A 14639-nucleotide genomic window follows, 5' to 3' on the forward strand; every position below is an offset into this window, starting at 1 on the left:
TTAGAAGATTGGAAGTTGACTTATGAGAGAGCCTGCAAGGTCCTCTGCCATCAGCTGTGCTAAATGATCCTTGTGGTCCACTCCCCAACCCTATGATTTCTTCCCTTTAACTTATTTTTTAAAAAATGCAAAACACACCACTAATTTGTTTTTTAAAAAGAGCAGCTGCGCAGCAGAGTCCCCCACCTTCCTGGGCAAATGGAAAAGCCAAGGTTGGAAATGAATGAAACAAATCCAATATTGTACTAGGTCAGTGCCAGATTTACGTATACGCTAAACAAGCTATAGCTTAGGGTCCCACTCTCTTGGGGGCCCCAGAAAAATTCAAAGGGAAAAAACCCCTAGGTGTACAATTCCAAATTTTAAGATAAAAAGCAAATAAAATAAAACCTACATACAGCAACAGTGTTTTGTAGGCTCCTATTTGTTATGTGCAAATGGCTTTAGGTCCACAAGTTACCATATAGCATATATTCAACACACAAAAGCAGCGGCAATTGGTTGTTGACAAAGAACAGCTGGATATATAAAGGGCCCCATTACCTTCAGTAGCTTAGGGCCTCATCAAACCTAATCCAGCCCTGACTAGGATCGAGAAATGAATAAAAAAAAAGCCAGATGCAACAAAACCGCTTAGTGCATATCACAAGGGGGAGGGCGGCGCTGCAAAACAACGTCGCCAAAGCGCTTTTCCGCGGCTTGCCTGCATTTCCCATGCCCTCAAAGCAGGTGTTTCTCAAACTTCCCTGAGGATGATGGGAGTTGTAGTCCAGCAACAGCTGGCGACCCGCGTTTGAGGGGCGAGGCGGGGCGAGGCGACCATGCGGAGCCGCCCCTCGCTTCGCGCCTTCTTCCTCGCGCTCCCTCATGGCGCGTCGTCCGCGCTGCCGGGCGGTGCGGGCGCTGCTGCGGAGCTGCTACGCGGAGCTGCTGCCGCTGGAAGCCTTGGTCCGGCGCCTGCAGGCGGCCGCTCCCCCGGGAGCCCCGCCTCAGCCTCTGCTGCAAGACGGCGACCCCAAAGACTACCGCGCCTTGGTGGAGCGGTGCCTCGTGGGGCGGGCGGCCGGGGCCAGGGCTCCTCCTCCGCTGCTCACCTTTCAGCAGGTAAGGAGGGAGGGAGGGAGGCCGCCAGGCCCGAGAACGGGCTGGGCTGTGGTACCAGCTGGCTCCTTGCTGGGGCTGGGCTCCCCCTCTTTGCTTGGGGACGAGGGGGGCCACAGGAAGCTCTCCCAGGCCCTGGCACAAGAAATGCATAAGGCCAGCAATTACAGTGGTACCTCGGGTTAAGTACTTAATTTGTTCTGGAGGTGTGTTCTTAACCTGAAACTGTTCTTAACCTGAAGCACCACTTTAGCTAAAGGGGCCTTCTGCTGCCGCTGCGCCGCTGGAGCACAATTTCTGTTCTCATCCTGAAGCAAAGTTTTTAACCTGAAGCACTATTTCTGGGTTAGCGGAGTCTGTAACCTGAAGTGTATGTAACCTGAAGCATATGTAACCCAAGGTACCACTGTAAAGGGACCAGGTTTTTAAAACCAACAGGGCGGCCTCAGCTTGAAGACCTGCACAGTGCCAGATTTAGGTAAAGGTAAAGGGACCCCTTGGCGCTGTGGGTTAAACCACAGAGCCTAGGACTTGCCGATCAGAAGGTCGGCGGTTTGAATCCCTGCGATGGGGTGTGCTCCCGTCGCTTGATCCCTGCTCCTGCCAACCTAGCAGTTCGAAGGCATGTCAAAGTGAAAGTAGAGAAATAGGAACCGCTCCGGCGGGAAGGTAAATGGCGTTTCCGTGCGCTGCTCTGGTTTCGCCAGAAGCGGCTTAGTCATGCTAGCCACATGACCCAGAAGCTGTACGCCGGTTCCCTCTGCCAATAAAACAGAGTGGTACCTATTTATCTACTTGCACTTTGACATGCTTTCAAACTGCTAGGTTGGCAGGAGGAGGGACCAAGCGACGGGAGCTCACCCCATCGCAGAGATTCAAACCGCCGACCTTCTGATCAGCAAGCCCTAGGCTCTGTGGTTTAACCCACAGCGCCCCCCCCCCCGCATCCCTCTTGTGCTGGATTTACATATACGCTAAACAAGGTATAGCTTAGGGCCCCACTCTCTTGGGGGGGCCCCAAAAAATTAAAAGAGAAAAAAACTGGACATACATTTCCAAATCATGATAAAAAAAACAAATAAAATAAAACCTACATACAGCAACAGTGTTTGTTTTGTTTTGTTTTGTTTTGATTTGTTTTGTTTTGTTTTGTGTTGTGTAGGCTCCTATGATGTAAGTAATGGGCCCCGCCTGTATTTCAGTATTAATATAGGTAAAGGTAAAGGGACCCCTGACCATTAGGTCCAATCATGACCGACTCTGGGGTTGCGGCGCAGAGGTCATGTGGCCAGCATGACTAAGCCGCTTCTGGCGAACCAGAGCAACACATTGGAGACGCCGTTTACCTTCCCGCCAGAGCGGTACCTATTTATCTACTTGCACTTTGATGTGCTTTTGAACTGCTAGGTTGGCAGGAGCAGGGACCGAGCGACCGGAGCTCACCCCGTCACAGGGATTCGAACTGCCGACCTTCTGATCAGCAAGCCCTAGGCTCTGTGGTTTAACCCACAGCGCCCCCCCGTGTCCCTCTTGTGCCGGATTTACGTATACGCTAAACAAGCTATAGCTTAGGGCCCCACTCTCTTAGGGGCCCCCAAAAAATTAAAAGAGGGGAAAAAACTGGACGTACATTTCCAAAATATGATTAAAAAAACAAATAAAATAAAACCTACATACAGCAACAGTGTTTAGTTTTGTGTTGTGTAGGCTCCTATGATGTAAGTAATGGGCCCCGCCTGTATTTCACTATTAATATACTTCTTCTTAATTGTATTTCAGTTCAACAATTACCTTGATAAAATACATATTTTGTTATGTGCAAATGGCTTTAAATACCTATTAGGTCCATAAGTTACCATATAGCGTATATTCAACACAAAAAAACAGCGGCAATTGGTTGTTGACAAAGGACAGCTGGACATATAAAGGGCCCCGTTACCTTCAGGAGCTGAGGGCCTCATCAAACCTAAATCCGGCCCTGGACTCGCAGCAGATGTTGTGAGAGACCCAGCAGACAACAAACATGGAACCCACACAGTTGATAATCTACAAGAGGCCTCTCATCGGAGGCATGTTCACATGCTCGGAAGTCGCAGTTAGCTATGGCCATGTCGGCATTAGTATCATCATTTTAAAATTTTCTTTACTGCCCTGCATCTGAAGATCACAATATAATAATATAAAAAACACAAAAATACATACCACAACAGCAAAGAAAAACAGTGACTCTTCCCCGCAAAAAAAGTTTATTTGGGTTACAATACACTTCACAACCTGCATTATGCTGCACAGAATGCAATCTCAAGGTATATTAGCCACTTCACTTTCTGCAGTTGTGAGTTCCCTTCTTCAAATATTTGTCTGTGTGAAACAGCCTATAATATATTTGAATTGTGCGTTGCTAGTCCATGCCAACAAGTTTCTGTTTGGCAGGCTCAGCTTAAGTAATTTCTCCATATAAATTGTGCAAGCAGGCATCATTGTGGAGTGCTCGAGTCACATGTTGGCGGCATTTGGGGGGGCTGTTTTCTCTTGCGGAACTGTTGTTGTTGTTGTTTAGTCATTTAGTCATGTCCGACTCTTCATGACCCCATGGACCAGAGCACGCCAGGCACTCCTGTCTTCCACTGCCTCCCACAGCATGGTCAAACTCATGCTGGTAGCTTTGAGAACACTGTCCAACCATCTCGTCCTCTGTCGTCCCCTTTTCCTTGTGCCCTCCATCTTTCCCAACATCAGGGTCTTTTCCAGGGAGCCTTCTCTTCTCGTGAGGTGGCCAAAGTATTGGAGCCTCAGCTTCACGATCTGTCCTTCCAGTGAGCACTCAGGGCTGATTTCCTTCAGAATGGAGAGGTTTGATCTTCTTGCAGTCCATGGGACTCTCCAGAGTCTCCTCCAGCACCATAATTCAAAAGCATCCATTCTTCGGCGATCAGCCTTCTTTATGGCCCAGCTCTCACTTCCATACATCACTACTGGGAAAACCATAGCTTTTACCACACAGTAATATCCAGTTTGTTTGGCTCTTTCAGGCACCTGCTAATGAAAATGATGCTTTTTTTTTTGCTGCATTTGCAGGTTTCCAGTCAGGAGGATGTCGTGGCAAGAGTCGTTCAGAGAATCTGTGAAAAGAAGAAAAAGAATGTCCTGGCGTTTGGCTACGGACCCTCGAACGAGAATAACCGCCATCTGCCCTGCATGCCAAATATCTGCAGCTACCAGCGTAATAGCACAACAGAAACCATTTGCCATAGTGTTCTCTGGGAAATAGTCCTGAGCAGAGTTGGAGATGATGTCATGATGTACATACTGGAACACTGTTCTCTCTTCATGCTCGTGCCTCCCAGTTGCTGTTACCAAATTTGCGGCCAACCCATCTACGAACTTGATTTAAGAAGCGCAAAAACCTCTCCTGCCTTCTTCAGACAGAGATATCCCAGGCCGGCACCCAGCGTCTTATCTAGCTACCTGCGAGGAAGGCTTCGGCCTTTTGGGAAATACCTTGCGAAGGCAAACGGGGGGAAAGGGAACTCTAGGAAGCAAAGATGGCGCAGATCACACGAAGGTGTAGGCGGTGACTCCCAGCAGCCTTTGAAGGTTCAGAGAGCTGCCAGGCTGAGCCCTCCAGCGAATGAACTGGTTACAAGGTCCAGTGACTACCTAGAGGACCAGCCAAGCCCCAAACACTGCCTGTGTTTAACAGCACCGCCTCGTAAAAGGAAATGGAAGGACTGTTATGAAATTAGCGCTAAGAGAAAGAAAACCACGCAGACTGACGAGGGGCTGGGAGAAGAAACAAGAAACCCAGTTCCCACTGAAAGCAAAAAACAAGTAATTCTGGATGGTGGTGGGAATGCATCTAGAGGGTGTGTAAGTCCAATTTCAGAGGAGCAGATAGTTTTCGTGAAGCCTGTTGCTCAGAGAAGTGAACAAACCTTGGATTGCACAGCTCCTGATAATCCAGAAGTTTTTTTGTGTGGTCCTGCACGAAGTACGGAGAGCAAAACGCTGTGTGGATCTAGTACCAAAACAAAACCTCGCACTTCGGTGCCAAAGGTAGAACCTAGCATTTCTGATTATTGCTCAGTAAAGCTTGTGAACGCTTCTGCTACAGACAGGGGCCTAAGAACATCCAAACCAGCTCAGGAGTTTTCTGATAGGATTTCTGCTCCTGCCGTGCAGATTGAAAGACGCTCTCTCTTGTATTCTTGCCGGCAGCTGAAAGAGCGTCTACCTAAATCATTTGTGCTGAACCGCTTAAAGGGCTATCCGGCAGGCGGCTTGCGGCTTGTGGAAGCCATATTTTTGAACAGCAAGATTCCAAAGCAGCCGGGCGAATCAAGTCTTCCAGGTTACAATAGGAAGAAGAAGCGACTTCCAAAACGTTACTGGCAGATGAGAGGCGTCTTCCAGGAACTGTTGCGGAACCACACAAAGTGTCCTTACCTAACAGTGTTAAGAAATAATTGTCCCATTTGGGAGTTGGACAAAATTGGCCCAGGAAGTTGCGAGCAAAACGTCTGTCGAGAGGGTCAAAGCTTGCCAACGACATGGCAGGCGAACGCCACAGAAAATTGCCCAAGAAGGATATCGGGTGTTTTGGGTCCATTCTCGGGTGCTTCCTGTAGAAGCTTTGAAAAAGCTGAGTTGCATCAAAAAGGAACTGAGATGCGAGCTCCCCAAGTCTCCCCCAGTTCTGACGTCACAGTGTTCCTTAAGCAACATAGCAGCCACTGGCAAGTGTACACTTTTGTGAGGGGCTGTCTGGAGAGAGTGGTCCCTGCTGGGCTCTGGGGCTCTAACCATAACAAATGCCGCTTCTACAAGAATGTAAAGCAGTTTATCTCTCTGGGGAAGTTTTCCACGTTTTCGTTACGGGAGCTGATGTGGAAAATGAGAGTCAACGATTGCGCTTGGCTTCGTCTGACCAAAGGTATGGACTGTGGTTATTAAGATGAAAGCAGCATCTCCTGAAAGTGGCTTTATTTTTAGACTGTCCTTCCTCATGTCAACGTAGCAGGATAATTTCCAACCTAGTGCAAAATGCAGTCCTGCAGGGATAACCTACATCAGGCATGTCAAACAGGTAGATCGCGGGATGTTCCTGGTAGATCCTGGTGGATTTCTGGCCCCTCAGAGATCTCCTTATAAAAAAGGGGGGGGGACGACCCAACTTTGCCTTTCCTAAAAAAGCTCCAGAACTTTGGCTTCATAAAAAAAGCTCAACAAAGTCCCTGACCTACATAATGCTCTCTGTGTGGTGTTAGAATATAGCCCCCATCAGCCCCAGAAAGCATGGTCAACGACCAGGGATTTGATGGGAGTTGCAGCACCATCTGGAAGGACTCAGCGCTGGCTATCGCTACAATAATACACAAAGTGTATAAATGAAGTTGGTAACTTAGGAGTGTAATGTGTTGGGCAACCATCCATTGCGTCCCAGCACAATTCTGTTATCTGAGAGATATACGTTGATGATACTGTTTTATTCAGATACATTTTGTGGGACGTCCTTTTGGGGAAAATTGATGAGTAGAACTAAAATAACCCATGAAACGTCCCTTCCTGTCCAAGTTACACATGCTTTGCTAGGCTTGAGCCCAGTGAAGTTGGCTCTGTCAAAAGGCCACTAAACCACTGTTCTCAAAGCTAGCTTGGCCGCAAAAAGTATCATTCTACGAAGTTGGAAATCAATCGTATCTTCCCAGTGTTGAGGATTCTTTTGGGAAACAGTCCCAAAAGAATGTGACAGAGCTTGGGTTCAGTTTGTGGTTAGTGAGCAGAGAGTTTAACCATGCATCCTGGTTTGGATAGCTCAGTCGGTAGAGCATAAGACTCTGAATCTCTGGGTTGTGGGTTCGAGCCCCACGTTGGGCAAAAGATTCCTGCATTTCAGGGGGCTGGACTGCATGACCCTCATGGTCCCTTCCAACTCTACAGTCTGTGATTTAAAACAACCCAGTTAATGAATACAAGCAATAGAGCAGCAGCTTGAGGATAATAAAACAAAAGAGTGGGTTTTTTTGAGAATGCCTGGGAGAACAGGGTTATTTATACTTGCCATCTGAAAGCCAGCAAGAATACTTGCTGCCAGAGTGTCTGCAGTCTGAATTTCTAAGGGCAAGGCGTTCCAGAGTTGGGAGTAGGGGGAAATAGTGATGGCACTCTCTTAGCAAGACCAGCTATAACCAGAATTACTCAGAATAGGATGTTGGTATTCTCTAGCAGATTTCAGCCTTGTAAATAAGTCTGCGGAATTTGTTGTTGTTGTTTAGTCATTTAGTTGTGTCCGACTCTTCATGACCCCATGGACCAGAGCACGCCAGGCAGTCCTGTCTTCCATTGCCTCCCGCAGTTTGGTCAAACTCATGCTGGTAGCTTTGAGAACACTGTCCAAACATCTTGTCCTCTGTCGTCCCCTTCTCCTTGTGCCCTCCATCTTTCCCAACATCAGGGTCTTTTCCAGGGAATCTTCTCTTCTCATGAGGTGGCCAAAATATTGGAGCCTCAGCTTCAGGATCTGTCCTTCAGTGAGCACTCAGGGCTGATTTCCTTCAGAATGGAGAGGTTTGATCTTCTTGCAGTCCATGGGACTCTCAAGAGTCTCCTCCAGCACCATAATTCAAAAGCATCCATTCTTTGGCGATCAGCCTTCTTTATGGTCCAGCTCTCACTTCCATATATCACTACTGGGAAAACCACAGCTTTTACTATACAGACCTTTATTGGCAAGGTGATGTCTCTGCTTTTTAAGATGCTGTCTAGGTTTGTCATTGCTTTTCTCCCAAGAAGCAGGCGTGTTTTAATTCCGTGGTTGCTGTCACCATCTGCAGTGATCATTGCGGAATTTACTGGCCTGCAAGTATTTCAATAAGCTTGCCCGAATGGTGTGATTTTGTGTGTGTGATACTCAAATGGTGTCGTGGCCCGGAAGACAAGTCTGCACCGCCACCCTTGCCATATCCTGTGCTTCCAAGGGAAGAAATTGGCATTCCTACTACATGGCCAAGTGTGCGTATGAGAGGGGACAGATCTTGCCATGCCTGTTTCATAATGTAGCAGCAGCAGAAATGTCTGTTGGTGTTTCCAGCTGTGTGTTTTCACTTGGACGAACCCATCTTTGTAAAATGTTAGCCTATACTTTGGTCGTGGTGGGGACTTTTTTTAGAAAGCTCTTTCTAGACTTAATCGTCAATAAACCTGCAATTCTGCTTATAGAACTCAAGCGTTTTGTTCCTGCCTCCGAACACCGTTTCCGTGAAGATCTGATGTCCAAATTCCTGTACTGGCTGATGAACTCCTTCGTTGCAGAACTGCTGCGATCTTTCTTCTATATCACGGAGACTATGTTTCAAAAGAACATGCTTTTTTACTTCAGAAAGGCTGTTTGGAGAAAGTTGCAGAGGATTGGCATTAGGTATATATTACTTGAAGCACCGTAATTTGTATCCTGCGCGAGGGGGGCGGGGAATGTGTGCTCCCTTTGCACAGTCTCCCATACCTTCCTCTGGGAAGATGCCATTTGAAAAGGGTCCTATTTGCACTGCACATTTAATTATATTATGCCACTTTAACCCATCATGGCTTCCCCCAGAGAATCCTGGGAAATGTAGTTTGTTAAGGGTGCTGGGAGTTGTTCAGGGATCCCTATTCCCCTCACAGAGCTACAGTTCCCAGAGGGGTTAAAAAGTCAGTCCCTCTCTGCGAGGGAAGCTAGGCAGTCTCCTAACAACTCTCTGCACTGTTAAACTACATATTCAACATAAACATGGGACGTTTTTAATGTTTAATGCTGTATTGTGATTTTAATATTCGGTTGGGAGCCGCCCAGAGTGGCTGGGGAAGCCCAGCCGGATGGGTGGGGTATAAATAATAAATTATTATTATTATATTATTATTTAAACAACTGTTTAAAGCAGTAGGATAGTGCTTTAAACATGTCATGCAGACGAGGTCTAGGACTCTGAACCTTTCAAATGTAGCTCACTGATTTGAGTGTTGCCGTTTTGAGGGGGTGGGCGAGGTCAGATGAACCACACGTACCAAAAAGGTTGAGAGCATATGTGTGAGGTGTCACAGGCTATTCCTGCCCCTGATGTGCCAAATGGGTGTGCTATCATCCACAAATATTGAGATATTGCAAAGGTCTCTAAGTTCATACTGGTGCGCAGGTGTGCGAGCGAGCACACCCTACACAGCTTCTCCACGTGAGGATTGCGGTTGAGCCAGGATCATACTTGTGTGATGTGCTCTAGTGTGTACATTGGGAATGTACCCAACCCACAGCACCTTCCAGAACCCTCTGAAATCACAGATGGGGACATGCCCCCTGGCACATTGGGCCTTTGAATTGCAAGACCACGTCTCAGACACACACACAGAGCCATTGGTTTTTTTAAAATTGAACCTGAGCTTCAAAGTTTCTCTGATGAGATTTATGTCCTAGCATTGTTCATGAAGACAAAGTGGAAATCCAGATGTCCTGGGTAGTCTTGCCCTTCTCTCCTCTATACAGTGGTACCTTGGGTTACGTTACCTTTGAGTAACGTAACTTTCGGGTTGCGAACGCAGCATGCGCAGAAGCAGCGCCTCTCCTTGCGGACTTTTCAGGTTGTGCATGGACCCCCGGAATAAATTAAGTTAATATCCGGAGGGTCCACTGTACAGTGGGACCTTGGGTTACAAACGCTTCAGGTTACAGACTCCGCTAACCCGGAAGTAGTACCTTAAGAACTTTACCTCAGGATAAGAACAGAAATCACACGGGGGCGGCAGTGGGAGGCCCCATTAGCTAAAGCAGCACCTCAGGTTAAGAACAGTTTCAGGTTAAGAACAGACCTCCGGAACGAATTAAGTTCTTAACCAGAGGTACCATTGTATTAACATTAGACCACATGGCTTGCTGTGCTACCAAGACAAGCAAAGACACACATCTTCCCAATTTCCAGTTGGTTGAAAGAATCTAAATGACCCACTTCAAAGAATACTCAGATGACAGGCTCTGTTCTCAATAGAGTAGCAGAGAACAGCTCTGTTCTCAACAGAGTAATTCATACAGCGCTTTTTTTTCCCCCAGCCAGAACTCAGTTCCAGCACCTCTCAAGTGGGCGCCATTACCATTGTAGGAGAGCAATGGCAGTGCTCACGGTGAGTTCCGGCACCTCTTTTTCTGGAAAATAGCACTGATGGTACGGAAGCAGAACTCGAGAGGAATGTTGTGATCTGCTTTGTAGTCTGTTGTAAAATAATAATGTTCCTTTCCACTTTAGAAGTCATCTGGCCAAAGTGCAGCTTCGTGCCTTATCAAAGGAGGAGATTGAAATTCTGCAGCAGAAAAAGTATGTCCCCCTGGCATCGAAACTCCGGTTCATCCCCAAAGCGAATGGTCTGCGTCCCGTGGTCAACCTGAATGATGTTGTAGGAGCTGAAGCATTCTGTAGAAAGAGCAGAGACCACAAGGTTCTTATTTTACAGTTGTGTAGTGTGAAGTTCATTCAATGAGCAAGTGTTGTGTTTATCATCTTTGTAGCCCTCGTCTGAATCCCATCCCCAAATAATAATAATATTTGGACGGCTTCCAACAAGAGAGTAAAAATACATTAAAACACCAGTCATTAGAAACTTCCCTAAACAAGTCTAAATCCTATTCCTACATCCTTCTTAAATGCAGCATGCGTCCTTCCCAAGAACTCTTCATTTTCTCCCTCTGCTAGTTGCCTTCTTTTCCAAGAGATCAGTCAACTTGGACATGCATGAGAATGCCTTGTCCTTTGTGAAACACTAATGCCCCCCCCCTAATTTCTCTCTTTCTTTAATTTTCTCCTAGGTTCAGTACTTCAACAAACAACTTAAAAACTTATTTAGTGTCCTTAGTTATGAAAGCACCAAGACCCCCATCTTGCTTGGCTCTTCTGTGTTTGGAAAAGATGATACTTACGCAATATGGAAGAAGTTTGTTTTGAAGGTTTTAGAGTCAAACTCTGAAATGCCGAGATTCTACTTTGTGAAGGTAACGCTTAGTGTCTCCATTGGGTCTGGATGTTTTCCATTTCTTGAAAGTGGACAGAACCGAGGATTTTTCTTTGCTTAAGGCTGTAGTACTGTGACCAAGCTCTGTTGAACCTAATGGCACGTAGGTCTGAATAAACATGCACTGGGAATCAGGAATATTTCATAAGTTGGGGTCTGTGGCCCCAGTTGCTCAGTTTTGTAACACTGATGGCATTGAGCTGTTTACTTCTTTCTCTTCACTCCTGATAATCAAACCTGTAAGTAAGGATAGGGCTCTGTAATATCTCAAGAAAGAACAGTTGTAACTGGAGTTGGTTTCATACTTGGGTTGGGATAGAATTCACACTAGGCTTCCAAGTTTTGCCCTGCGCAGAACTGAGGTCGATTCAGGGGTTGTTAACTTGAGTCAGCGGAGACCAGTCACGTTACAGAAGGTTTTTGGTTTGCCGAAACGTGCCAACCCCCAAAAGGCTGCCATTGAATGACATATATAGTCTTATCCACTCTTCAACACACTCAAATTATCTCTCGTACACGGACACATCACCTTGTCTCTCATGCACACACACATGCTTTCTCTCACCTGCGAGTCCTCCACCTGCAACAGGTACAAAGCAAAGTTTAGAGAGAAACTCCAGCAGCAAGGAGCCTTTGCAGAATCCAGCAAATTTCTCTGTTCTGTGCAGATTCCAGCCAAGGATTTGGAAGTTTTACAGGTATCCATCCCCCACTCTAGTTCCAGGGCTCTTGCCTCTCAGCTGCTCACCCCTAGTTTGTTGAAATTTCCATTAAAACCCTCCTGAAATCTACAGTCCACATCCCCTGTTGAAGCTAAGCATGTGTTACTGAGCAGAATATAGGTGTGTCCTCTGTTACCCTCATCCCTGTCTTTTCTTCCTCCCTCTGTTCCCTTTCCCTGCACTGAAGTTTAGTCTGTGGCCTATCCAGTTTGTAAATGCATTATTGCTGATGTTGTCATTGTCCTTTGCAGAATACATCTGTACTAGTTAGCAAATGCCCTCCCGTTGCAATTTCCTTGCTTTGTGTGGTATCTGGTGCACGGTTGAAAGTTTAAAATAATGGAATTTCTTCTCCCCACCCCCACCCTGCTCTCTTTCAGGCTGATGTCACGGGAGCTTACGATACCATTCCCCATAACAAACTGATAGAAGTAATTTCACAAGTCCTTGCTCTGGAGAGAGAGACCAGTTACAACATACGCCGCTATGCAGTGATCATGAGGAGCAGAAATGGACTTAAGAGAATATGCTACAGGAGACATGTAGGGTAGATTTTTTCCCTTTCTCTCACCCCCATTTTCTGTTCTCTGATAAGTATAACAACCGTGGGAACTCTGTAACGTCTTTGTAAATATTCCATGGAAAGACAATCCAACGAATACCATCCTTAAGGCCAGAAAGCAACACATTTTGAAATGTCCTGCCTGCTAACTAAAAATGGTCGCTCCGGCTTGTGACGCTTACTCCAGGGAACCTCACTGATGCCTTGTGCTGAATTGCAGCAGCAGGACTTTTCCTCCCCCAAGTTCTCCATGGAGGAAGGCAGAGGGCCTTCCCTCATGCTGAGCTTTGGCAGGATGTAGAAAACCTCAGCATCGTGCTCCTGCAAAAGTCAGACCTGGAAGAGGATCCTTGTGCTGGGCATGCAAGATCCGCAAGCAAGCAGGTTTATAGAGCCCTGTTAAAAATAGTTGAGCCATATCACTGTTCCAGAGGTGAATTCACAGCTGTTCTTAGCTAGGTGACAGTGCCTGCGTTTGAGACGGCTCCTGGGCTGACCACTGCCTTGATTTTGAAGTAGCCTGGCATCAGGTGGTATCGTTGGTGGCACAGAGGTTGTGCCCTAGCTTTTGCAGGGTTTTTAATTTATTTTACACCATGGAAATGCATATCTGCTGAATAGTCCAGGATTTTAAAATTGTAATGTTTCTTCTGAGTGCACCAGGAGCTTCGTGGTTCTTATTTATTGATTACCATAGAAAAGAAGGGAGGAAGTATGGGCTGGGGAGCACATGCCAGCAGCTCCTGGGAGAACTGTGGGGCAGCCCTTGCCCAAACCCTTGGGAGAAGCTGGGTGGGGGATGCCAGGAAGTAGAGTGGTCTTCTGCCTGCCCCCTTCCACATTCTCTTCTCTCAATCCAGCTCCTCATAATTGTTAACCCTGACATTTTTACTATGCTGGAGGTCAGCTCAAAAATCTAAAATACCTCAGTCTGGATGTTGTTTGCAGGTATCTGTTTCCAGTGAGTTTAAGCCTGATATGAAACAGTTTCTGTGTCATCTTCAAGAGAGCACCTCACTGCGGAATGCAGTAATAGTTGAGCAGGTAAGCTTCTGTGTACCATTCCGTTTAACTAGGGAGGCTGAGATTGAAAGAGGATTTCCTAAGGCCCCATTGGTGTGTTTTGATGTCCCAACCTGTAGGCAAACCTTGCGATTGGTTGTCTCTCTTACACACACACAAACACACTTCTTCATTTTTTTGACTTTCTCTTGCTATGCCGTCTGAACTTGTCAAATCGTAGTAAATCTTAACTATGGTTTAAAGTTTGGGTGTCATGCTAAATTGTAGCTTTGCCAGCACCAAACAGGTGGGGTGAGGGAAGCATGCAATCCCAGGGCTCACTTAGGCTTGTTCACCTTACAATAAACCACAGTTGTTCAGTAAACCATAGTTTCTTTTAATACCTGCTGAGTTCATGATAGCCAGTAAATTCATGGCAGAGGCAAGATTTGAGCAGTAGACTGCCTGAGTCATAACTCCTTCAGTTAGACTGCAATCCTAAACCCACCGCATCCAGTAGGATTTACTTCCGAGTAAACATACATAGGTTTGTACTATTAGCCACTGCATTTTACCATTTCTGTAGATGAGATTAACTTCAAGACGATTTATTCATTTGGGGTTGACGCTAGTATTTGTGTTCCTGTTTAGAGGTTGCTCAGATCTTGCATTGTGCAGTTTTCACTTTTAACCCCTCTTACCGCAATCCTGCAGTCTGAGCTTTCCATATCTTGGTGCCCAAGGGAGAATTCTGAAACGGGCAATGTTAGCAGCTTTAAAAGAGGGGATTTTGTAAAGCTCTGTTTAAAATATGCCCAAGGGGAAATTGTACAGAGCCTTAGTTTGCTCAGCTATACTGAGCCACACATGTTTCTCCTTTCGAAGAGCATCATCAAATGCCACATTAATTTGCTGCATCCATTCCACTCCGTGACTTATCAATTTAGCCCTTTAGTTTCCCAGTTTGAGTGCATGTCTTTGCCACTTCCTGCCAGTAGATGGTGCTGACAGACACCCTTGTTTGAGGGAAATCCTTCATTGTTAAGCTTAACATTTTACAACTGGGTCTTCTGTTTGTATGGTGCCAGCTTCAGTGGCACTTGGCTCTTAGCTGTTTACTCTGGGCATGCTTTACATGTTTACTCTTTACCTGACCTCAGAGCAGGCATAGGTGTTAACATGCTAATATTAGGCCAAATATCATAAGCCAAAGTAGACAAAAG

At 46.3% G+C, this 14639-nt stretch overlaps 1 protein-coding gene across 13 annotated transcripts in view; it reads left to right on the forward strand.

Moving 5' to 3' along the window:
- The first annotated feature begins 850 nt into the window (after nucleotides 1-850).
- Nucleotides 851-14639, forward strand: part of TERT (telomerase reverse transcriptase) — an 84848-nt gene continuing 71059 nt past the window's right edge. For all 13 annotated transcript variants that reach the window (XR_014529586.1, XR_014529587.1, XR_014529588.1 and 10 more), the window contains exons 1-7: nucleotides 851-1104; nucleotides 4180-6034; nucleotides 8320-8518; nucleotides 10371-10560; nucleotides 10928-11110; nucleotides 12233-12394; nucleotides 13363-13458. Coding sequence is in view for 5 of the 13 variants with exons in the window: in XM_083519048.1 (XP_083375174.1) it covers nucleotides 868-1104; nucleotides 4180-6034; nucleotides 8320-8518; nucleotides 10371-10560; nucleotides 10928-11110; nucleotides 12233-12394; nucleotides 13363-13458 (2922 nt within the window). In the remaining 8 variants the exon portion in view is untranslated. The remainder of the gene's footprint in view (nucleotides 1105-4179; nucleotides 6035-8319; nucleotides 8519-10370; nucleotides 10561-10927; nucleotides 11111-12232; nucleotides 12395-13362; nucleotides 13459-14639) is intronic.

This window comes from Podarcis liolepis (assembly GCF_965112155.1).
Source record: "Podarcis liolepis genome assembly, chromosome: 8".
Classification (NCBI taxonomy): Eukaryota; Metazoa; Chordata; class Lepidosauria; order Squamata; family Lacertidae; genus Podarcis; species Podarcis liolepis.